The following is a 26,083-nucleotide window of genomic DNA, read 5'->3' on the forward strand; positions in this document are numbered from 1 at the left end:
TAATCACACGTGATTCAAATCCATATGGTTTTTGAAAATTATATATATATATATATATATATATATATATATATATATATATATATATATATAAAGCCAAGTGGCCTTTGTGTACGTGTATGTGTGCATGCATGTGTGTATAACTTCAATCACGTACAAACTGGGGAAAGCTGACATTTGCTGTTTGGTATGCTTATGTATTTTGGGTCAAGGATAAATGCCGTGAAAACAAAGTTGATAGAACTAATATTTTGTAAGAAAGTAGGGATATTATGTAACAACAGTGAACAATGGACATTGATAATTACATTCTGAACTCACACACCATTCCAGCAAGGGGTGGGAAATCATCTATATATTAAAAGTCCAGTGGTCTTTGTGTACACACACACACACACATATATATATATATATGCAGTTTATACGACATTCCTAGACTATGTGTTACGGTACTTATGTCTTTCATGTAAATTTTAACACAGAGTCAGTGAGTCTGTGTGAAGTGATGTAAGAGGATTTGTTGCTTTAAATAGCGTGGGTGGTGTTGCCTGTCTTCTTCTGTCAGGTTCATTGAAGAAGATCAACAGTAAGCGGACCACACGTTTTGGCTTCAGAAGCCATGCATGACCAGTGATCATTCAGCACTGCACAAATATTTGCTCATAATTATTTAAAAAGCACCTGCTGATTTTCCCGTTGCTGACAGTATACATGACACTGCTGCACAGAAGCAAATGCAATGAAGAAAGAAGTCCCAGTTCTAGCAATGCTCATGCACTGTAGTATGAAAAGCTGTGCTCCCTCCCCATACAGTATGACACCAGCCTCAGGCTCACGCTACTGCAGAGTTCCCTGCACTCCATAATTATTGACAGGTTTGACGGGCTCAGCAAGTGGAAAGTATGGGCAAATTTGTCTCCCCCCAGGCCGATGACAGTAATGGAAAGAGTAAAGGCAGTGGCCACATCTCCCACCAGCACTAACAAATTAGCCGTTTCTCATCCACCTCCCTGTTTATTCCAGTCACTTGTATTTCCTACCAGTGCTGTTAGAGATTATCGAGGATTCGCTTATTTAAGAACTTGAGGAAAAGCTCTACTGTTTATTTTTGGAGTGTCTACAAATAACTACAACACAGGTACTCAGGGCAGCAGTGAACTGAAATAATTTCCATTTGCTCTGCAGGACAACACTGTAGTAGATCGGTCACACCATCGGCGTAGTGACTCAGGACCTGTACGACTCCATCATGTCGCTCAGGCTGCTGCCTGCTATCACGATGGACAATGACGAGGATGACGATGGTAACTTTACAAAGTGGATGAGTAGTTATTGGGGTCATGGAGCAGAAGCTAGGAATGCCAGAGATAGAAAACGCAGCTTTCGAAGACCATCGAGAATGCACAGTGATCGAAGAGCATCACTGCCATCCGCGGTAAGCTTCTATAGCCTCTAATAAATATATACACATGTGATTGCACTGATACATTTATAATGTCCATCCATCCATTTTCTATACCCGCTTACACCAATTAAGGGTATTTTATAATGTAATTATAGTAAAATAAACATTTTTCCATTTATCAGACAATATTGTACAAAGTCATGTAATGTATATCAAAAATGTGTGTGGCCTGTTAAAAGATAAAAGTTTAATAAGAAAGAAAGCATGTTCATGTTTATATTTTGGTTTATACAGAATTTATAATGTCCAAATGCTGTACAGGTATGCTTAAACAGCCTGGTCTAAGATTGGGCTGGCTTAAACCATGCTGTGGTGCATAACACGGGCTATGTAGGTCTGTTACATGGCATAATTATATTGTGTCCTGACTCCTGACCTCTAATTTGACTCAGCCAAATGAACATCAATATTGTCTACTGATTCAGCTACAGTATGAACACTAACAAACGCACGCATGCACACACACACACACAGCAGTGAATTAACAACTGCGGTTTCCCTGTACTGGTTTTCAGCAACATGCAAAATTACAGCCTGCTGTAACAATCAAAAGTTTGGAGACACTGGGTTGAGTATATTCTGATTATATATATATATATATATACACATACATACACACACAGTAGTGTTCAGAATAATAGTAGTGCTATGTGACTAAAAAGTTTAATCCAGGTTTTGAGTATATTTCTTATTGTTACATGGGAAACAAGGTACCAGTAGATTCAGTAGATTCTCACAAATCCAACAAGACCAAGCATTCATGATATGCACACTCTTAAGGCTATGAAATTGGGCTATTAGTAAAAAAAAAAGTAGAAAAGGGGGTGTTCACAATAACAGTAGTGTGGCATTCAGTCAGTGAGTTTGTCAATTTTGTGGAACAAACAGGTGTGAATCAGGTGTCCCCTATGTAAGGATGAAGCCAGCACCTGTTGAACATGCTTTTCTCTTTGAAAGCCTGAGGAAAATGGGACATTCAAGACATTGTTCAGAAGAACAGCGTAGTTTGATTAAAAAGTTGATTGGAGAGGGGAAAACTTATACACAGGTGCAAAAAATTATAGGCTGTTCATCTACAATGATCTCCAATGCTTTAAAATGGACAAAAAAAAAAAAAAAACAGACGCGTGGAAGAAAACGGAAAACAACCATCAAAATGTATAAAAGAATAACCAGAATGGCAAAGGCTCACCCATTGATCAGCTGCAGGATGATCAAAGACAGTCTGGAGTTACCTGTAAGTGCTGTGACAGTTAGAAGACGCCTGTGTGAAGCTAATTTATTTGCAAGAATCACCTGCAAAGTCCCTCTGTTAAATAAAAGACATGTGCAGAAGAGGTTACAATTTGCCAAAGAACACATCAACTGGCCTAAAGAGAAATGGAGGAATATTTGTGGACTGATGAGAGTAAAATTGTTCTTTTTGGGTCCAAGGGCTGCAGACAGTTTGTGAGCCGACCCCCAAACTCTGAATTCAAGCCACAGTTTACAGTGAAGACAGTGAAGCATGGTGGTGCAAGCATCATGATATGGGCATGTTGCTCCTACTATGGTGTTGGGCCTATATATCGCATACCAGGTATCATGGATCAGTTTGGATATGTCAAAATACTTGAAGAGGTCATGTTGTCTTATGCTGAAGAGGACATGCCCTTGAAATGGGTGTTTCAACAAGACAATGACCCCAAGCACACTAGTAAACAAGCAAAATCTTGGTTCCAAACCAACAAAATTAATGCCTCGCAGATGTGAAGAAATCATGAAAAACTGTGGTTATACACCTAAATACTAGTTTAGTGATTCACAGGATTGCTAAAAAAGCAGTTTGAACATAATAGTTTTGAGTTTGTATTGTCAACAGCAGATGCTACTATTATTGTGAACACCCCCTTTTCTACTTTTTTTTTTTACTAACAGCCCAATTTCATAGCCTTAAGAGTGTGCATATCATGAATGCTTGGTCTTGTTGGATTTGTGAGAATCTACTGAATCTACTGGTACCTTGTTTCCCATGTAACAATAATAAATTACTCAAAACCTGGATTAAACTTTTTAGTCACATAGCACTACTATTATTCTGAACACTACTGTATATCAAAAATGTGTGTGGCCTGTTAAAAGATAAAAGTTTAATAAGAAAGAAAGCATGTTCAAGTTTATATTTTGGTTTATACAGAATTTATAATGTCCGAATGCTGTACAAGTATGCTTAAACAGCCTGGTCTAAGACTGGGTTGGCTTAAACCACGCTCTGGTGCATAACACGGGCTATGTAGGTCTGTTACATGGTATAATTATATTGTGTCCTGACTCCTGACCTCTAATCTGACTCAGCCAAATTAACATCAATATTGTCTGCTGATTCAACTACAGTATCTAACACTAACCAAAGCACGCACGCACGCACGCATGTGCGCGCGCGCGCACACACACACACACACACACACACACACACACACACACACACACACACACACACACACACACACACACACACACACACACACACAGCACTGAATCAACAACTGCAGTTTCCCTGTACTGGTTTTCAGCAACATGCAAAATTACAACCTGCTGTAACAATCAAAAGTTTGGAAGCACTGGCTTGAGTATATTCTCATTATTTATATATATACGTATGTGTGTGTGTGTGTGTGTGTGTGTGTGTGTGTGTGTGTGTGTGTGTGTGTGTGTGTGTGTGTGTGTGTGTGTGTGTGTGTGTGGAGAGAGTGCAGAGGTATGCCCGGGTGAAGACTAAATAAGCAAAAAAATAAGATATATCGTCACTCAATACTTCAAGGCCAGAACATCAGGATAAATCGAGTGTTTAGTTTTTCCATCACTGCAGAATATATGAAGCAGCATCCACCGTATAACTGGTCAAGGCTGAACATGAGCTTCTTCGAGTTGAGCCCCTCCGACCTCGAAACTCTGTTTGTCAGCATTGACGCACCGATTCCAGCGGTTAATTTTTTTCTATGCCCTGTAGTTCCAGAGTTAGACGTGTTTTCCCTTGCACTAATTCTCACATTGTTCTGGTTTTAAGCTTCTGCTACAACATTCCTCAACCCCAAACACTTGATCTCCACCTTTTCCCACCAGGTGCATACTGCACCTGACCACACCTCATTTTAAGACCAACTAGTGCAGTGCCCGTGTGAAGTGTGTATTCCTATAGAAAATTGGGCGCTTAAGTAGATTTTTCATGGATGGTAGTATGAGGCTGTGTTTGAGGGTGGGATGTACAAAGAGGTGTACTCACTTTTAGATAGTTTTAACAGACAAAGTGTACATTAGGACATTAAGACATGGTTGATACTGAGTTACAAAGAGACACGCAAATACAGATATTTTAAGAAAAAGATTGACATTCATCTAACATGGTCAGACATATATAGACACATAGAGATATAAGAAAGAATAAACCCAGTTAGTGTTCATGAAGCACAAACATCTTCCGGGATGGGCAGCGCCGTGTGAAGACACGTTTTGCCGGGCTCCGCAGGCGAACTCCTTGTTTTCTGACTATTACGTTCCGAAACAATGCAACATAATTACACTTTAGTGGAGTGACGAATATTAGCCCGCTACCGGCTCACCTCTATGATGCCACCAAAAAAGCCGCCTAACACCACCAGGAACGAGCAAGACACGAGAGCCGCAGCTAGCGCTAGCCCGGTCGATGCTAGCACAACTCATACAGAGCCACCGGCGACTTCTGAGTCTAACAAACAAGTTCTGGAAGCAGTCCAAGCGCTGAAGCAACAATTGGTCGATACGATAGAAGAAAAAGCCAATGAGACTCAGATGGAGGTACGCAACACCATCGGGCAAATTAATCTGAGGCTAGACGAGGCCGAGAACCGCACAACACTGCTGGAACAAAATGTCGGGGCTCAGTCAGACTCTATTGCCACTTTGGAGAAAGACATGGCACAAGTGAAGAAGGAGCTCGCTGCAGTCAAATCCAAATGTGAGGACCTAGAGGCACGTTCACGTCGCTGCAATGTCCAGATCACTGGAGTAAGAGAGGGCAGAGAGGACGGGTATGTGGTATGTGTCCAGGTATGTGGCGGACATGCTGAAAGCTGCGCTCGGTTTGGAGAAGCCTCCGTGCTTGGACAGAGCGCATCGGACCCTCCACACAAAACCACAAGATGACCAGCCACCACGTGCTTTTGTTGTAAAGTGTCATTATTTTACTGAAAAAGAGGCACTTCTGAAGAAGGCAGCCGAGACCACATCCGCATCCTGCCTGATTATACGCAAGCTGTGAGTAAACAACGCGCTGAGTTCACGGAGGTGAGAAACATGCTCCGGGGCTGTGTCGGAGTCCGCTATGGGCTGAGATATCCGGCGACGCTGAGAGTCTCCACGACGGATGGGAAAGAACATACGTTTAAAGATCCCAAGCGTGCAAAGGACTTTATCCTGAGAGAAATAATGAAGGGATAAATACGGAGGACATTCTGCTCGTAATTTCCGAGCCAGTTAAGCATGGAGCCGTGTTTGGTCCATCTGAACTGTCAGATGAAGACTTCTATTGGAACCAGGTTAAGCATTAAGGATGATTTTTACTATTTCTCTTACGCTCGCTTCACTGGACTGCCTCAAGTTTAAGAGTGGACAGAAGGAATGCTTTGATGTTTTTCCTATTCTAAGTGAGTGTGTATATATATATGAGGGTGTGCAGGTGTGCGGGCACCCGTATATACAGACATATATTTTCTTGTTTGCAATACTTACCACAACGTGGGTTGCGTTATAATCAGCATGTTAATTTTGCCGCCTGTGGGGGCCGCCATGGTAAGCACTGGAGACCAGGAAGCACACAAGTCCCCTTCTGGGACTGGGTTTTCTTTTTCCAATTTCTTCTTGTTTTATGAGATGTTCAACCCCCTGTGTTCTGTGTTCTGCGTTCTGCTGTTGGCGAACAGTTAGGTGCTTTGTGTGTGTCTTTTTGGGTTTTTTTTTCTCACGTTTATGGGCCACTACTCTTTCATCAACTTTACTACCATCTCTCTTATATCTTATGAATGGCAGGTAGTCCCACTACACTGGTGAGCTGGAATGTTCGTGGCTTAAACAGTCCCATTAAGCGCAATAAAATATTTTCCCACTTAAAGAAATTACATAGCCAGATAGTTTATCTACAAGAAACCAAATTGGTCAATAAAGACCACTCAAGACTTCTCAGGGGCGGTTTACACAGTGCTTTCATTCGGATTTTGAGAGTAAGAGTAGAGGAACAGCTATTTTAATTCACAGGGAGGTGCAATACACAGAGACTAGGAGAATAAGGGATAAGAATGGTCGCTTTGTCATTACCCAAGAGACTCTGTACAATAGGCCAGTCGTCCTTGCCAATGTTTACAGCCCTAACTGGGACAATGTAAACGTTTTTACAACTTTATTTTCTAATCTGCCTGACTTGGATTGCCATGACTTAATACTGGCGGGCGATTTGAACTGTGTCCTGAACCTGGCTCTGGACCGGTCTAGCACCAAAGTGTCAACGTTAAGTAAATCCGCCTTGTGTGTCAACAATTTCATCAAAGCTTATGGGTTGGTGGATCCATGGCGGCTTAAAAACCCGACATCCAAACAATTTTCCTTTTTCTCGCCAGTACAATCGATTACTTTTTGATTGACCATAAGCTGCTGCCTCTGGCCACCCGTACAGATTATGACAGTATAGTCATTTCAGACCACTCACCAGTAATTCTACAATTGAATTTTCCAGAAAATATCACTTGTCCCCCTCCGTGGCGGTTAAATATCAGGCATTTATCTGATGAAAGATTTGTGGAATTTATCAACAGTCAAATTGACCTCTTCTTGGAACTGAATCTGACCCCCGGGATAAGCTATTCTACCATTTGGGAAGCTCTGAAAGCCTATCTGAGAGGGCAGGTGATATCTTATACGGCAGCAGAGAAAACGGATGAAGCGAGCGTTGGAAATTTTAATGGACATAAAGGAACTGGATCGGCAGCACTCAGAATTGCCCTCTGATGAATTACATCAGAAGAGAATCTTACTCCAGACCGAATATGACTCGATTACAAATGTCAAAGCAATTGATCTCCATCTGAGGTCTCGGCTCACCCACTATGAGCATGGCGATCGCGCTAACAAGTTATTATCCTACCAAATTAAGCAAATAACCGCTGCAGGCTCTATTTCTGCAATAAAAAATGAACACGGACATGCATTAACAGACCAACAGGACATAAACAATGAGTTCCGACTATTCTATGAGAAGTTATACGCTTCTGAAGCTGCCGACCCAACTCAAGTTGAAAATTTTTTGAGCACCCTACCCCTCCCCATCTTAGAAGACAATGACAAAAACGTGTTGGAATCTGACATCACTCAGTCAGAAATAAGTAATGCCATTACAAAAATTAAATCCGGCAAGGCCCCTGGCCCAGATGGATATCCGGCTGAATTTTTTTAACTATTTGCAACCAAACTGGTCCCATTGCTATTGAAAGTTTTATGACATTGGTTTATGACAGGAAGACTCTACCTGCAACAATGACACATGCCACAATCTCATTACTGCTTAAAAAAGCAAAAAATCCATTGCTGTGTGAATCCTACCGCCCAATTAGCCTCCTGAATTGCGATTATAAGATTCTAGCAAAAGTATTGGCAGGCAGACTTGACAAGGCTCTTCCAAAGTTGATACATCCAGACCAAACAGGGTTTATCTCAAGGAGACAGATATCTAGTAACTTACGTCGGGTATACAATGTGATCTATCAGCATATCAACTTCGAACCTGAAATAGTAATTTCCTTGGATGCGCAAAAAGCTTTTGATAGAGTGGAATATAACTTTCTGTTTGCAACACTGAAAAAATATGGATTCGGTCCTGTCTTCTGCTCCTGGATTAGTATTTTGTATGCATCGCCACAAGCAGCAATACGCACAAACAAGGATCTGTCCAGTCTTTTCCCTCTATCTCGCGGGGCCAGACAAGGTTGCCCGCTTAGCCCCTTATTATTCAATATTGCTATTGAACCTTTGGCAGTACGACTGAGAAACGATCCGCAGCTAGTTGGAGTACGAAGAGGAGGACAAACTCATAAACTATCTCTGTATGCTGACGACCTCCTCCTCTTTCTTTCAGATCTGTTCAGTACCATTCCCTGTGCTCTTAAAATCTTCAGTTCATTTGGTCAGGTGTCAGGTTATAAGTTGAATCTTTCTAAGAGCGTTCTCTTTACAATAAATAGGAACGCGCAGCAGTTGGACTTCCGGAGCTTCCCCTTTAAGGTGTGTAAAAACCACTTTAGCTACCTGGGGGTCAGCGTTACTTATAACTACGAGTCGTTGTTCTCCAAGAACTTTACAGGCGCGCTGGATAAAGCTAAACAGGACATGGAGAACTGGTCCAAACTCCCGTTGTCGCTAGTCGGAAGGAAGGGTCAACTTAGTTAAAATGGTAATTCTGCCCAGACTTCTCTATTTATTCCAGACTGTACCGGTTTTCATTCCCAAATCCTATTTTAAAGATTTGAATAGTCACATGTCCAGGTTTCTCTGGAATAGAAACATACCTCGAATTAGGAGAGAGTTTCTAGAAAGATCGAGAGACGATGGTGGGCTTGCTTTACCAAATTTTCTTCACTACTATTGTTCCACGAACATTCAGAAACTGCTACTTTGGCTTGCAGATGCTTCGGACATGGAGGTTCCAGCCTGGGTCCCGATGGAGAAGCATTCTTGCAACCCAGCATCACTTGGCTCATTATTGTGTAGCTCGCTACCTCTGAGTAAACATCACTGGACAAACAATCTGATAGTCAAGGGCTCACTGAGAATCTGGTTTCAATTCCGTACTCACTTTGGATTTAAAGGCGCCATAGCTGCAACTCCCATTCAGTCTAATGTTAATTTCCCCCCCTCCTTGATCGACCCGTCTTTTCTATCATGGCACAGGAAGGGTCTGTCGTGTAAAGAAGCTTTTCAAAGATGGCGAATTGGCCTCATTTGAGCAGTTGAAAAAGGACTTTGACTTATCACAATCGGACTTCTTTAGATATCTACAGATTCGCAGTTTTGTGAAAACAACTTTTTCCCTGACTCTTCCACAAAAGAACTGGCTGGACGAATGCTTAGAGTTGGACCCATGGGATAAAGGTCTGGTGTCATCTTTGTATAGTAAAATTCAAGGTGCGTCATCCCCATCAACAGAGCACCTGAGGAATCAATGGGAGGAGGAATTAGGCGAACTATTCACTGATCGGGCCTGGCAATTGGCAATTACTAGAATTCACACCTCATCGATTTGTGTCAGACATAGTTTAATACAGTTCAAGATATTACACAGACTACACATATCTCCAAGTAAACTTTCCAGACTATACACAGGTTCTGACTCATCCTGTGTAAGGTGTGGCTAACGCCCGGCAAGCCTCAGTCATATGTTTTGGTTGTGTCCTAAACTTCAGAATTTCTGGCAAGAACTATTCGGAACATTCTCCTCCCTATGTAACAAGCCTGTCGGTCCAAACTGCATGGTGGCCCTGTTTGGCGTCACCCCACCGGATACAGCTGTGACAGCCCAGCAAGCCAACGCGATCGCCTTTATAACTCTGCTCGCAAGACGCCTGATCCTGCTCAACTGGAAAAAAGCAGCTCCGCCTTCTCATAAACTCCTGCTGGAAGATATTATGTCCCACTTAAAACTGGAGTCTGGCAACCTTTTGTTAATCTTTTTATAAAAAAAATATCCACCTTAGAGTCCAGCCCCGAACCTTACAATCTGACTGGTTCTGATCTAATCACTATTGTGATGTTTCTTTGTTGTCTGAACATTTGTGTTGCCATCATCATTTATCTATTTGTTTACCCTAATGTGGTCTGATTTTTTTTTATTTTTTTTTTGCATACTTGAAAGCACCAATGCTTGTTCTATTGTTCTCTTGTTCTTCTGTTCCTGTATGCGGATTAAATTTTGAAATTTTGAAATAACAATAAAAATAATTTTATAATAATAATGAAGCACAAACATATGGATGTGAATACAGTAATTATTGATAATGTGAGTCAGGGACATTTAGGTTTGTTGTGAAATGTGTGGATTGATTGCTAACTATTGTGTTTTCATATATTTTGGCTTTTAGCAAGGACACTGTAGGTAATGTGAAAGTACCACTACCGGTCCCTTTTGCGTTTTGGTCATTGGGGGAAAGCGAAAACAGGAATACAATAGAATGATTTTAAAATGTGTTTTGAAGGATTTGTGTTTTTTGTTTGTTTGTTTGTTTGTTTTTTGAGGTGAAGTAAAGGGTATGTATGGTGGAATATTGAAATAAGTATGAATTTGTTTAGATGATCTGCAGACAGTTTTAGCTATAAGGTCAAGTGGGAGGGAGAAGCGTTGGCTTTTTAAATACTTGAAATATAAAAATACTGTCATCGAGAGGATTTAGTACTGCTATAACAGACTGATGCTGAAGGTGGCAGCAATGCAACAACAAGGACGCCGGCTGCCGTTATATGCCATAGATGAAGAGAGGTGCACTTAATTTGTTCACAGCGGTACGTTTTGACGACGGAGCACATTTCAGTATACTGTATACAAAATGCCACAAAAAACAATTTAAATAATAATTAAAATTACATAAAAGTACTTAATTTACTCATATTTGCAGTCAGTCTGGATAAATTGTTGGACCCATTGATTGTTCAGCTAACTAGTGCACTAAACACCATAGAAGAAGAGACGTTTGGAAAGCTATGCATTTTCAGAGTGGGTCAACCCTGTAATGAAAATAAAGGTTTTGAAAATTATTCCCCAAAATTTTCATAATAAAGGATGCACATCATCATGCTATGCACAAGCCATATCCAAAAGCTGAGGCCGATCTGACAAACAGTCAGAGGGATATGCGAGCCACATGCTTGCACTCACACAGACGTTTCTTGCTTTATAGATAGATATGCTCATGTACTTGTGAACAGATGAGCGCAAGTACATTTTGTGTTCAAAGAACATGGTTGCTCGTCATACAAATGCCAACTGAGTTAGCCGGGAACTGCTGCACTGTGTGCTACTTTGCAACACTTTGTCCAGTGCCCTATATGTTTGTACCGTGTGAATAGGTTTGTTCTAGTGTGTAGACATACTCCTCCAGCATCTGTTACATTCACATGTTTTGTTGTCCAAACCCCAAATCACTGCCATTAGCATATGCATGTATCAAAGATTAAACCATACAAGTTTAAGTACACACAGTCAGTAAAGTGAAACTGTGATTCACTTTATCGGCCTTCATTGCCTGAGTCTTCATCACCTTTTTTATGTACAAGGTCTGTTAGAAAACTCTGTTAGAAAACTATCCGACCTTTTTATTTTTTTAAAAAAAACTATATGGATTTGAATCATGTGCGCTTGCATCAGCCAAGCTTGAACCTTCATGCGCATGCATGAGTTTTTTCACGCCTGTCGGTTGCATCATTCGCCTGTGGGCAGGCTTTGAGTGAGCACTGGTGCACCCCCCTCATCGGATTTTCATTGTCAGGGAAATGGCTGAGCGATTGGAGCAGCACTGAATCAAATTTTTCCAGAAACTGTGAGAGACAGCCAGGTGGAAACCATTCGGAAGATTCAGACGGCTTTCGGTGAGGATACTCTGGGCGTCACACAGATTAAGGACCATTACAACCAGATTAAAGACGGCCCACAGCAGTGGAGGGCGCTCTTCTGCAATTTCTCTGGTAGTCAGACAATGTCCCGGATCAACACAGCCTTCACTTTGGAAATGATCTGGTCGTTTCAGCCTGTCGATGGCCGCTCGGAGTGCGGCGCGCCCTCTGCTGCTGTGGGCCATCTACAATACAAATGAATCTACAATAGTCAAGCAGGTTGGTGATAATAAATCAACTGTGGGAGCAATTGTAAGAAAATGGAAGACATACAAGACCATTGATAATCTCCCTCAGTCTGGGGCTTCACGCAAGATGTCATCCCGTGGGGTCAAAATGATCATGAGAACTGTGAACAAAAATCCCAGAACTACACGGAGGGACCTGATGAATGACCTGTAGAGAGCTGGGACCAAAGTAACAAAGGCTACACACTACACAGAGAGGGACTCAAATCCTGCAGTGCCAGGCGTGTCCTCCTGCTTAAGCCAGCACGTGTCTAGGCCCGTCTGAAGTTTGCCAGAGAGCATATGAATGATCCAGAAGAGGATTGGGAGAATATCATGTGGTCAGATGAAACCAAAATAGAACTTTTTGGTAAAAACTCAACTCATTGTGTTTGGAGGAAGAAGAATGCTGAGTTGCATTCCAAGAACACAATAATCTACTGTGAATCATGGGGGTGGAAACATCATGCTTTGGGGCTGTTTTTCTGCAAAGAGGACAGGACGATTGATCTATGTTAAGGGAAGAATGAACAAGGCCATGTATCATGAGATTTTAAGCCAAAGCCTCCTTCCATCAGTGAGAGCATTGAAGATGCAATGTGGCTGGGTCTTCCAGCATGACAATGATCCCAAACACACCGCGCGGGCAATGAAGGAGTGGCTCTGTAAAAAGCATTTCAAGGTCCTGGAGTGGCCAAGCCAGTCTCCAGACCTCAACCCCATAGAAAATTTGTTGAGGTCCATGTTGAAAGTCCATGTTGCCCAGCAACAGCCCCAAAACATCACTGCTCTAGAGGAGATCTGCATGGAGGAATGGGCCAAAATACCAGCTACAGGGTGTGCAAACATGGTGAAGATTTACAGGAAACGTTTGACCTCTGTCACTGCCAACAAAGGGTGTGTTACAAAGTATTGTTATTGACCAAATGCTTATTTTCCACCATCATTTACAAATAAATTATTTAAAAATCCTACATTGTTATTTGCTGGATTTTTTTTTTCCTGTTTTGTCTCTCATAGTTGAAGTGTACGTATGATGAAAATTACAGACCTCTCTCATCTTTCTAAGTAGAACTTGCACATTCAGGGGCTGACTAAATACTTTTTTACCCCACTGTAGTTGCCACTTATGCCTAATCAACATACAAGTCGCAAGTACATAGTTTAATGTTCATCTTACAATACAGACCATACATATGTCTTCATATCTCCATATCATCTATGTCAACATGTTGAAGAAAGTCCAGAAACATCCTCCATATTTTGTTAAACTCTGGTTTTCTTCCTCACCACATATATGTCTTTTTCTAAAGCCAGACTAGAAATAAGATTATTTTTTTTCTGTCTGACAGAAGTAACCAACATTGGACAACCTAAATTCTTCCAGCAGAGGGCAATGAAAAACCTGGCATGCAGTGGCCACAGATCAACCATTTTTCTTTCTGTACTGGAACATGAACAAACATCTGGATATAGATTTAAACTCTGCAAAATTTACTGTGAATATTTTAATGTGAACAAAATTTCTAAACGGAAATTATTAAAAACACAGTAAGGTAAGAGGTGAACAGTGCTTGGCAACAGTAAGACTCAGAGTGTGAAGTGATGAGGCACAGACAAACAAACTAATGGTAGTCGGATTGATCCAAATATTGATAATATCAATATCACCGTCGGTATCAATATTATTGATACAAGTTTGATATTTTAGTTTCAGTTTCTCTCCTGTATCCACTGCTGCATTCAGTAAAGAAGTGCAGTGAAGGCGAGAAATTTTGTTTATTTTTGTATTGTATTTCCTGAACATACACTCTACTTGAAATTCTACTTGTTTTCTAACATTTGTTGTGGAGTCATTATTTTAAACACTTTGTTTATTCAAGAAAAAATAAAATCCACAAAAGAAGTGCAATGAAGGGAGAATTTTATTTAAAATTTTTTGTCATAATTTCTGAACACTACCTGAAAAACAGAAATTGCTTTAATTTGTTCTTGAGTGATAATTTTGTGCACTTTGTTTATTTAAGGAAACAAAATTCAGATATGACAATGTAGGGGGAAAATTGTTTTATTATATTGTTTCTGAACTAAAACTTTTATTATGATATTAATCTATTTTCCATTTAACTACAAACTTGCCCAAATTCTGCCCTGGGTTTAACTAACTAATAATCCAAGGGAAAAATCACAAAAAAAAACCTTAAAGGTCAATGAAAAATTCATTGAGATTTAGCAATTTGATGATGCATCCATCTTAATTATTATTATTATTAAGTATTAAGTATTATTATTAAGTATTAAGTAATTATTAAGTATCAGTATCTGCAATACTGGCCCAATATTTACTTGGTATCAGATGGATACCAAATCTTGCAATATTGCACACCACTAACACAAACTACTAACAAAGACTTGGAATACTACTGCCTGAGGTCACAAGGCTCAAGCAAAGTCACTGACCCTGCATTCAAGCCTTGGCAATACGGCAAAAAAGCATTATCACAATGTTTTCCCAGATTTATCAGTATTGATATATGTTCATTCATTTTCTATACCTGCTTATTTAACGGAGGCAGCGAGTGTCACTGTGCAGATGTAGTTAGTAAACCTCACTCCCAACAGTTCAAAAGGATTGTCTGGTCACAAGGCCAAAGCCCTGGGTTTTAGCTTTCTGGTTAGAGAGTCCGACTTCCATGCCAAGGACCGTGAGTTTATGTCCCAAGGGGAGCGAATGGGCGGAGTCATAACAACACAACGCAGACTGCAGCCACTACAGTGGTGCTGTGACTCGGATGGGAATGAGTTTAAGGGGGGGTGAGTGTAATGGAGGCCAGCAGGTGTTGCTGTGCAGATGTAGTTAGTAAACCTCACTTCCAACAGCTCAAAAGGATTTTCTGGTCACAAGGCCAGAGCCGTGGGTTTTGGCCTTTTGGTTAGAGAGTCTGACTCCCATGTAGAGGATCGTGAGTTCGTGTCCGAGGGGAGCGAATGGGCAGAGTCATAACAACACAACACAGAGTGCAGCTGCTACACTTACTCCAATCAAGGGCCATAGGGGGCTGGAGCCTATTTCATATACATTGTGATACAGAATTTTATAACATTGCCAGCGTGAAGAGTATCCTGTCAATGCATGAAACCCGAAGAAAGTAATGGATCCTTTTGTAAAACCTGTGTCTTTTCACACACACACACACACACACACACACACACACACACACACACACACACACACACACACTCCTCTTCAACCGCTAAGTCCAATTAAGGGTCTCTGGGTGTTGGAGCCTATCCCAGTAGTCAAAGAGCGTGAGGCGGGGTACACCCAGGACAGGATGCCACTCAGGGTCACAAACAGACAAACAAACACATTCACCCCCACTCGCACACCTACGGACAATTTAAAGATTCCAATCCACCTAATCTGCATGTCTTTGGATGTGGGAGGAAACCGGAGTACCCGGAGCAAACCCATGCAAACACGGGGAGAACATGCAAACTCCACACAGAAAGGCCACAGGTGGGAATCGAACCCATGACCTTCTCGCTGTGAGGCAACAGTGCTAACCACTAAGCCACCGTGCTGCCCAGGTCAAGCCGCGTTCACACCGGGCGCGACGTGAGCAACGGTGGCAACAGGTTGTCATGTAATCCCTATGGAAGGACACGTTGTGGTGCCACAAAAGTTCAAGCCACGCAACGCAACAAGATGGATGCGAATTAAGCGATTTTGCCGTGTTTGTGGCGTGATATCGGGTTGCATCGCCCTCCTCCCCAAGTTGAAAAATCTGAACTTTTTCATCTTGTCGCACCACAATGACCGGTCAGGGACTGGATATGTAGTGACGTGAAGATGTCTGGAGTTTATACTTGATGTGGACATGTCCTGTATCTGGCAGCCAGACTGTGAGCAGGAGGGGAGAGCGAGCAGCACCGCAGCAGCAGCTAGTTTTTTTTTTTCATGTGCGCGTGCGAACGAATCGTCTGTGAAGATCATTTTATTAACTACACAAATGTATGATAAAACAAATGGTGACTGGTTTATAACACAATGATGAGAGTTTGAGGGGAGAGTGAGGAACTGCAGGGGCAGCCAGTTTTTTTTTCTTTGTTTACATGTGTGCGCACAAACGGGACAGGAGGTCCTCAAACTGGGTCCTGGAGAGGCAGAAGTACCGCTGAAAGTGGCTGTCATCCAGACGCAGCTCCTGCAGCAAATGATGAAACTCCCCGAATTGGGAACGTCTCATGAGGATGTTGCGAACCCAGCAACGGCGCCACTGGCGACGTTTGTCGGCTTTCCACAACAAATACAACACAGCAACTCGCTCCGTGTGATCAAGGTCCGCCATGTTGACTCTACGGCAAGCGGAATGGAAGCTCCTCCTATTTGATGATGCAGGCGAATTTTCACAGCGAACGTTTCCGCACAAGCAGTGCGACACACCGGGCGACGGTGGCGCGTCCATCGCCAGGCGAAGGAAGCGAATTTGTGGCGTCATGTCGCGTGCGGTGTGAATGCGGCATTAGAAAGTGTCTTTCACAGAGATGTAGCAACGACAGCAGTGCATGGCTAGAGTTTTTATTGTGAAAGATCAGGGCAGGAGATGTGTCTTCTTCTACTAGTTGGCTGCAGCTTGACAGTGACTTCAGTGTAGCAAAGTGTTGGCAGTCTTCTTATATATACAGTTGTGGTTGGCAGCTTCCAAACACTCATCATGGGCATGAATGTTTTGGTAATATATACATACAGCCCCACTAATATTTGGCTAAATGTCCCTTAGCAAGTTCCAATGAGTGCTGTCAAACACATCCTCTTTATGCAAATAAAGAGAAACTACCAGTTGTAGCCATTCATGATCACAGAGCCTTCAGCACCGCTTATTAAAATATTGAAGTGAATGTATGTATGTATGTATGTATGTATGTGAGCCTGTATGCATAATTCGGACCCTGTGTGGATTAGAGAAGATGCAAAATAAATTCTAAATTGTTTGCCCAATTGTCATTAAAAGTCATTAATGGTGTATGTTGTACAATCACTCCAGTCTGGCAAAAGAACAGTTCAAAGACATCATTAAATGCCTAAACTTACAGTTGTATGCAAAATTTTGGGCACCGCTGACAATTTTCATGACTTTCCTTTATAAGTCATTGGTTGTCTGGATCAGAAATTTCTGTTAAATATATCATATAGCAGATGAACACACTGATATTTGAGAAGTTAAATTAAGTTTCTAGTATTTACAGAAAGTGTGCAATAATTATTTAGGCAAAATTAGGCAGGTGCATAAATTTGGGCACCCTTGTCATTTTGTTAATTTGAATACATTTAGCACTAATTATTTAAACACAAAATTGGTTTGAGAAGCTCACTGACTGCTGACCTCCTTACACAGGTGAATCCAGTCATGAGAAAGGGTATTTAAGGTGGCCATTTGTAAATGTTTCCCCTCTTTGCATCTCTTTTAATGAGTGGCAACATGGGAGCCCCTAAACAACTCTCAAATGACCTGAAAACAAAAATTGTTCAACATCATGGTTTATGCAAATTTATGCACCTGCCTAATTTTGTTTAAAGAATTATTACACACTTTCTGTAAATCCTATAAACTTCATTTCACTTCTCAAATATCACTGTGTTTGTCCGATATATGATATATTTAACTGAAATTGCTGATCCAAGCAACCAGTGATTTACAAAGGAAAATCATGGAAATCATCAGGGCTGCCCAAACTTTTACATACAACTGTACCATGGCATTCATGGATTATGGATCAACTGCTATCCATTATGTCACTAAACTGCAGGGAAGCCGAGATTCTGCAGAGACTTCACATCCCTGCAGTATCAGTGCAAAAACACTGACCATCTTTCAGTATATTATGACAAATATGATACTGATTTGTCATTGCTACATGTGAATCAGTGTGACAAACATTTTTGTGTTACTTAATGGTACATGTCTTGTTTCTTTGTGTGATTCAGTCACAGTTAGATGCAATGAAGTTAAACAGACTCCATGCAGCAACAATGGCTCCTGCACCCATCCACACCAAATCAAGAGAGGAGAAGGGGGAAGTCAGGCCGCACCAGAGAGCGCGCCGAGGATCTTCAGACGACAGCAGCTGCTCCAAGTCAGCCATCCCAGAGAACCGCATCAGCACCATCCCAGAGCTCGCAGAGTTCTTCGAGAAGAGACTCTGTCTTTGTGATAAGAGGCCCGTATCTCTGGTGAGGACTTTGTTGACCCAGATTCTCTCTTTCTCTAAGTATTGCTTTAGGCTGATTGAGGATGGCTTTAAAAGGGAGTCACTTTCCATTGAACCCCATGCTAAAATGTTCAACTTTAAGACAGAAATAAATATGTTTACAGCCTGGTACAAAAAACAGTTTTGTCAGTGCATCCGGAAAGTATTCACAGAGTTTCACTTTTTCCACATTTTGGAGTCAATTAATGTTTTCCCTTAAAATTCTACTCACAATACCCTATAATGACAACATTTTTTTTTTTTTTTTGCTAATTTATCAAAAATAAAATAACTCAACTTGAGGGCTCAACTCAAAAAAGCTCGTGTTCAGCCATGGCCAACTATATGGTCGATGCTGTTGTGAAAGTGTAGTGACACGGACCCACAACAGGGGGCGCAAATGAACGGTCAATAGATGAGCCAAAAATTAACAATTTAATGTTGTGAAGGAGCACAACGAACATACAGACAATCACAGAATATGATTACAGTCAATCCACAAAGGTGACGTGTGGGCAGGTTCGAGGATAGAAGACGTCTGTCCTGAGAAGAGCCGGAACCACACGATTTCCGCCGCCACCGAACCTGGTGAATACTGGAGCCGCCAAGTCCCGAATTCCCAGGTGATCACCGTCCCGACTGTCGGATCTGGTACTGCTGGCGAGAACAAAGACAGTCAAGTGTAGGTGTGTGCACACCCAGTAACAACAACGGTGGGAATGCCACCTCCACCTCTCACTCAGAAAACAGGTACGTGCAGCAGTTGAGAGTACTTATCACAGAATAGCGTGGGGAGCGAAGACGTCAGCTCTCCACGTCTCTCACACTCAGCCTCCGGTTGCGAGCACTCACGGAACTGACTGCAAACACTGTGTAACAAACACTTGTCAGAAAAGACAAAAGCAACGGCTGAGAGTTTTACCTCCAATGAAGTACGATATCTCGGCAATGAGGTGGAGATGACGTCTGGTCTTTATGGAGTGAGAGGACGTTGAGTAGATGGGTGACAGCTGTCAAGAGGTAATGAGTGACAGCTGTCACCCCCGGCTGTGTCCGTGGCGGCAGCGCCCTCTCGTGCCTGAAGCCCGCACTTCAGGCAGGGCGCCCACTGGTGGTGGGCCAGCAGTACCTCCTCTTCTGGCGGCCCACACACAACAGGACCCCCCCCTCAACGGGCGTCTCCTGGCGCCCGACCAGGCTTGTTCGGGTGACGGTGGTAGAAGTCGGCCAGGAGGGCCGGATCCAGGATGAAGCTCCTCTTCACCCAGGAGTGTTCTTCGGGTCCATACCCCTCCCAGTCCACCAAGTACTGGAACCCCCGGCCCATCCGATGGACGTCCAGGAGCCGGTGCACCGTCCAAGCCGGCTCCCCATCGATGATCCGAGCAGGAGGCGGCGCCGGTCCGGGAGCACAGAGGGGTGAGGTGTGGTTCGGTTTGATTCGTTCTGCCTGTCCATTGGTCTGCGGATGATACCCAGACGAGAGGCTCACAGTAGCCCCCAGTTCCCGGCAGAAGCTCCTCCAGACGTGTGAGGAGAACTGGGGACCACGATCTGAGACGATGTCGGTGGGTATCCCATGCAGACGGACAACGTGGTGGACCAGGAGGTCTGCTGTCTCCTGGGCTGTTGGGAGCTTCGGGAGGGCCACGAAGTGGGCCGCCTTGGAGAATCGGTCCACTATCGTGAAGATGGTGGTGTTGCCCTGGGACGGCGGGAGGCCCGTGACGAAATCCAGGCCGATGTGGGACCAGGGGCGATGAGGCACAGGTAACGGCTGGAGAAGACCTTGGGACCTTTTATGGTCTGCCTTGCCCCTGGCACAGGTGGTGCAGGCCTGGATGTACTCCCGGACGTCGGCCTCCATAGACGCGCACCAGAAGCGCTGCCGGACAACTGCCACGGCCCTTCGCACCCCTGGATGACAGGAGAGCTTGGAACCGTGACAGAAGTCCAAGACTGCAGCTCTGGCCTCTGGTGGGACGTACAACCGGTTCTTCGGACCTGTTCCTGGGTCCGGGCTCCGTGCCAGGGCCTCCCGGACGATCTTCTCCACGTCCCAGGTGAGGGTGGCCACGATAGTGAACTCAGGCAGGATGGGCTCCGGTGGATCTGACAGTGCAGTTTTGACCTCCTCTTCGTGTACCCGGGACAAGGCATCCGACCTCTGGTTCTTGGTCCCGGGGCGATAGGTGATCCAGAAGTCAAAACGCCCGAAGAACAGTGACCAGCGGGCTTGCCTGGGGTTCAGCCGCTTGGCGGTCCTGATATACTCCAGGTTCCGATGGTCAGTGAAAACCGTGAACGGCACAGACGCTCCCTCCAACAGGTGTCTCCACTCCTCAAGAGCCTCTTTCACCGCAAGGAGTTCTCGATTGCCGACGTCATAGTTCCGTTCAGCCGGGGTCAACCTGCGTGAAAAGTAGGCACACGGGTGAAGAACCTTATCAGTCTCTCCGCTCTGGGATAGCACGGCTCCTATCCCTGAGTCAGAGGCGTCCACTTCAACCACGAACTGGCGGCTAGGGTCGGGCTGCACCAAAACTGGCGCAGTAGAGAACCGTCGTTCTCGCACCGATCCGACCAGGTGAAGGGGACTTTTGGAGAGGTCAGGGCTGTCAGGGGGATAACTACCTGACTGTAGCCCTTAATGAACCTCCTATAGAAATTAGCGAAGCCGAGGAACTGTTGCAGCTTCCTACGGCTTGTTGGTTGGGGCCAATCTCTCACCGCCACAACCTTGGCCGGATCAGGGGCGACGGAGTTAGAGGAGATGATAAACCCCAGGAAGGACAAAGACGTGCGGTGAAACTCGCACTTCTCGCCCTTCACAAACAGTCGGTTCTCTAACAACCGCTGCAGGACCTGACGTACATGCTGGACATGGGTCTCAGAATCCGGAGAAAAGATGAGAATATCATCCAGATATATGAAGATGAATCGGTGCAGGAAGTCCCGCAAGACGTCGTTAACCAAGGCTTGGAACGTCGCGGGGGCGTTGGTGAGGCCGAACGGCATGACCAGGTACTCAAAGTGACCTAACGGGGTGTTAAATGCCGTCTTCCATTCGTCTCCCTTCCGGATCCGAACCAGGTGATACGCATTTCTAAGATCCAGCTTAGTAAAGATTTTGGCTCCATGCAGGGGGGTGAACACGGAATCCAACAATGGCAACGGGTATCGGTTGCGAACCATAATCTCATTCAGCCCCCTGTAATCAATGCATGGACGGAGTCCGCCATCTTTCTTGCCCACAAAAAAGAAACCTGCCCCCATCGGGGAGGTGGAGTTCCGGATCAGCCCGGCAGCTAATGAGTCCCGGATGTAGGTCTCCATTGATTCGCGCTCAGGTCATGAGAGGTTGTACAGCCTGCTGGATGGGAACTCAGCGCCTGGAACCAAATCAATGGCACAATCGTACGGACGGTGCGGGGGAAGGGTGAGTGCCAGATCCTTGCTGAAGACGTCAGCAAGATCGTGGTACTCAACCGGCACTGCCGTCAGTTTGGGAGGGACTTTGACCTCCTCCTTAGCCTGTAAACCGGGAGGAACCAAGGATCCTAAACACACCCGATGGCAGGTTTCGCTCCACTGAACCACCACCCCAGATGGCCAATCAATCCGGGGATTGTGCTTCAACATCCATGGGAAGCCCAAAATCACGCGGGAGGTAGAAGGAGTTACAAAAAACTCAATCTCCTCCAGATGGTTTCCAGACACCACCAGAGTTACTGGTTGTGTCTTGTGTGTGATTAAAGGGAGGAGGGTGCCATCTAGTGCCCGCACCTGCAATGGCGAAGGAAGCACCACCAGAGGGAGCCCTACCTCCCTTGCCCATCTGCTGTCTAGCAGATTCCCTTCTGACCCCGTGTCCACCAGTGCTGGGGCTTGAAGGGTTAAATCCCCGCTCAGGATTGTAACTGGGAGTCGTGTGGCAATCTGTGTGTGTCTCACGTGAATGTTTTGAACCCCCCTTAGCCCAGTCTCTGAGGGCGGTTGTTGTTGTGGCCGTTTGGGGCAGGTTTTCTGTGTGTGCTCCTTTGAGCTGCAGAGAAAACACTCCCCGCGGATCAGCCTCCTCATTTTGGCCCTGTGCGTTTCCCTAACAACGCCAGCAGGAGGAGCTGTTGCCCCACAGAGCGCTGCGGCTGTGGAGCGTGGGGAGGGCGGCCCCTTTTCGAACCCGGAAGGGAGAGGGACGGAGCGTATCTGGCCACGTCCTTCGCCTCGCTCCCGACGGCGTTCCTCCAACCGATTGTCTAACCGTATAACGAGATCGATAAGCCCATCTAAATCCCGCGGTTCCTCCTTAGCTACCAGATGCTCCTTCAGGACCAACGACAGTCCGTTTATGAAGGCGGCGCGGAGCGCAACGTCATTCCAGCCGGACCTCGCAGCCGCGATGCGGAAGTCGACTGCATATTCGGCTGCACACCGGCGCCCCTGTTGCATTGACAGCAGCATTGTTGAAGCGGTCTCTCCTCTGTTAGGGTGATCAAACACTGTTCTGAACTCCCCCACAAACCCAGTGTATGCTGATAACAACCGTGAGTTCTGTTCCCAGAGTGCCGTAGCCCAGGCACGTGCCTTACCCCGAAGCAGAGCAATCACATAAGCTATTTTACTAGCATCTGACGCGTACATAACGGGACATTGTGCGAAGACGAGCGAACACTGCATGAGAAAGTCCGCGCACGTCTCCACACAACCTCCGTATGGCTCAGGAGGGCTTATGTATGCTTCAGGGGATGGTGGGAGGGGTTGTTGAACCACCACTGGAACGTTCATATCCTGCACAGGGTCGGCAGGAGGAGGAGCTGCAGCAGCGCCCTGAGCGCTCGCCGCCACCTGCGCGGAGAGAGCCTCCACCCTGCGGTTCAGGAGGATGTTTTGCTCGGTCATTTGATCCAACCAAGCCGTAAAGGCGGTGAGAATGTGCTGCAGCTCACCAATCATGCCTCCTGCAGACGCCTGCGCTCCCTGCTCTCCCATTGGTCGTTCAACAGCTGGGTGACGCCCCTCGGAGTCCATGACGCTGGCCGAGATATCCTGTTGTGAAAGTGTAGTGACACGGACCCACAACAGGGGGCGCAAATGAACGGTCAATAGATGAGCCAAAAATTAACAATTTAATGTTGTGAAGGAGCACAACGAACATACAGACAATCACAGAATATGATTACAGTCAATCCACAAAGGTGACGTGTGGGCAGGCTCGAGGATAGAAGACGTCTGTCCTGAGAAGAGCCGGAACCACACGATTTCCGCCGCCACCGAACCTGGTGAATACTGGAGCCGCCAAGTCCCGAATTCCCAGGTGATCACCGTCCCCGACTGTCGGATCTGGTACTGCTGGCGAGAACAAAGACAGTCAAGTGTGGGTGTGTGCACACCCAGTAACAACAACGGTGGGAATGCCACCTCCACCTCTCACTCAGAAAACAGGTACGTGCAGCAGTTGAGAGTACTTATCACAGAATAGCGTGGGGAACGAAGACATCAGCTCTCCACGTCTCTCACACTCAGCCTCCGGCTGCGAGCACTCACGGAACTGACTGCAAACACTGTGTAACAAACACTTGTCAGAAAAGACAAAAGCAACGGCTGAGAGTTTTACCTCCAATGAAGTACGATATCTCGGCAATGAGGTGGAGATGACGTCTGGTCTTTATGGAGTGAGAGGACGTTGAGTAGATGGGTGACAGCTGTCAAGAGGTAATGAGTGACAGCTGTCACCCCCGGCTGTGTCCGTGGCGGCAGCGCCCTCTCGTGCCTGAAGCCCGCACTTCAGGCAGGGCGCCCACTGGTGGTGGGCCAGCAGTACCTCCTCTTCTGTCGGCCCACACACAACAGATGCTGCTTCATGTATTCTGCAGTGATGGAAAAACTTTAAAACTTCAGTCGTTCTGACTCTGTTATTCAAGGATTTGCCCACACTCCACCTCTTTACCAATTTTGGGCTGGCTGGGGCTTTGGTGGGTTTAGTACTGCCAAGATGGCGAAACCCAGAGCTGCACTGTTTGAGCGATGTGCTCCAGTCTAGTGAAACATGAGCGTCGTCACGGCTTTTTTGCACAACATTGAGGCACCTGCATGTTCCATCATACCCAGAAAAGTGTGCCGGCCAAAATATTATAGTACGTGTTCCCTTATACCTAACCTAAATCTCCCCCAGTAATTGTTCATTTGACACACAGTCATTCCAATGGTACCCAAGAATTCTTCAAAGAGACCTAGTACCAAAGACCTTCAGCGACTGCTTTAGGTCACTGGTTAGTGTCCAAGCATATAGTAAGACAGGATACACCAGGACCCTGAAGAGTTGACCTTGATTGGACCTTTGGAATTAAGGAAACCCAGATGAGGTATACTGCTTGCATTTTGAGGGAATGTCAGTTAAGGTGTTGTGACCAAATATATGTAGATTGCTGTTTTTGGAAGTTTTGGATGGACTACTGATTAGTCCGCATCATTGACAATTGGAGCCCTAAGTGGTTCTGTAAGGTTGAGGATGTGAGCTCCAACACATGTTCCTTGTCATCCGAGCACAACCTGCAATGGCTCAGCTTCAAATCCATTCACCTTTTCCAGATATGTGATCACTTAATCTGTATAACAAAGTTGGTTTATTCTTTCTTTTGTAGAATGATTATAAACTGTGTCTGATCTGCCACGAGAACCTGCGTAAGAATGGAGCTGGAGTTGAAGAGCTGCACTGTACACATTGCTTCCACAAAGAGGTAAAACACCTTCAATACGTTCTTTCCTTTTCTTTGCATGACTTCATCTTCTACAGTGTGAGCTCTGCCCTGCTTTTCATGTCAAAGTGCCTCACCTTATTCACATCCTAATCTCATTATATCACATTTACTGCGCATGAAGACAGATCCTTCCTGGATCATCATGCATGCCGTGAAGTGGCAAGGAACCTTTTTTTGAATCTGTGCAGATGCATGAAGTGATTTAGCAGTTTGGTCCTGGACTTGACACTGACAATGATGTGTGCATTTGGTGGCTGTGGAAGGTGGCGCGGAGGTTAGAGCAGGGTCGGCCCCGCAGCAACAGTGAAGCGGAAGCCTGTCCGGTGCGGAGACTCTTAGCTGAGAGGAGGAAGTCGGCAGATGGACCAATCTGCAGGGAGAAAGACCAGAACACACCCCACCCTCAACTTTCCCTGAAGAAGCAACACTGATATCATTTTTCTTTGAAAGGAGTAAAGTCATCCTGGGATGGATGTGATTTATTTTCACAACAGCAGGTATATGCAGGCATGAGGCAGACCTCAGGATCCTGGACTGAAACTTTACTGTTGTACTGTTTGACTTTAAAAGTGTGAAACTCTCAGGGTCTTGACTGTGCTGGAGCTAATCCTTAAAAAGTTGTGTGTGAACCCTGCTCCTGTGTCATGTTGTTGTCATTACAGTGTTTGCCATTCACTGTCAATAACCAAAATGTTAATTTCCATAATGTAATTAAG

The 26,083-nt window shown here is 44.7% G+C and overlaps 1 protein-coding gene across 1 annotated transcript; it reads left to right on the forward strand.

Moving 5' to 3' along the window:
* The first annotated feature begins 1,225 nt into the window (after positions 1-1,225).
* lnp1 (leukemia NUP98 fusion partner 1) lies at positions 1,226-25,798 on the forward strand. The gene is made up of 4 exons (XM_034179229.1): positions 1,226-1,435; positions 18,344-18,589; positions 25,251-25,346; positions 25,631-25,798. The coding sequence occupies exons 1-4, from the start codon at positions 1,250-1,252 to the stop codon at positions 25,796-25,798; spliced, it is 696 nt and encodes a 231-aa protein (XP_034035120.1). The 5' UTR covers positions 1,226-1,249.
* The last annotated feature ends 285 nt before the right edge of the window (positions 25,799-26,083 follow it).

The sequence above is a fragment of the Thalassophryne amazonica genome, chromosome 10, assembly GCF_902500255.1.
Source record: "Thalassophryne amazonica chromosome 10, fThaAma1.1, whole genome shotgun sequence".
Lineage (NCBI taxonomy): Eukaryota > Metazoa > Chordata > Actinopteri > Batrachoidiformes > Batrachoididae > Thalassophryne > Thalassophryne amazonica.

Coding starts and splice junctions, on each gene's coding strand:
- lnp1 (XM_034179229.1), top strand. CDS start 1,250: ATGTCGCTCAGGCTGCTGCCTGCTATCACGATGGACAATGACGAGGAT. Junction 1,436..18,343: donor GAGCATCACTGCCATCCGCG/GTAAGCTTCTAT, acceptor TGTGTGATTCAG/TCACAGTTAGATGCAATGAA. Junction 18,590..25,250: donor ATAAGAGGCCCGTATCTCTG/GTGAGGACTTTG, acceptor TTTCTTTTGTAG/AATGATTATAAACTGTGTCT.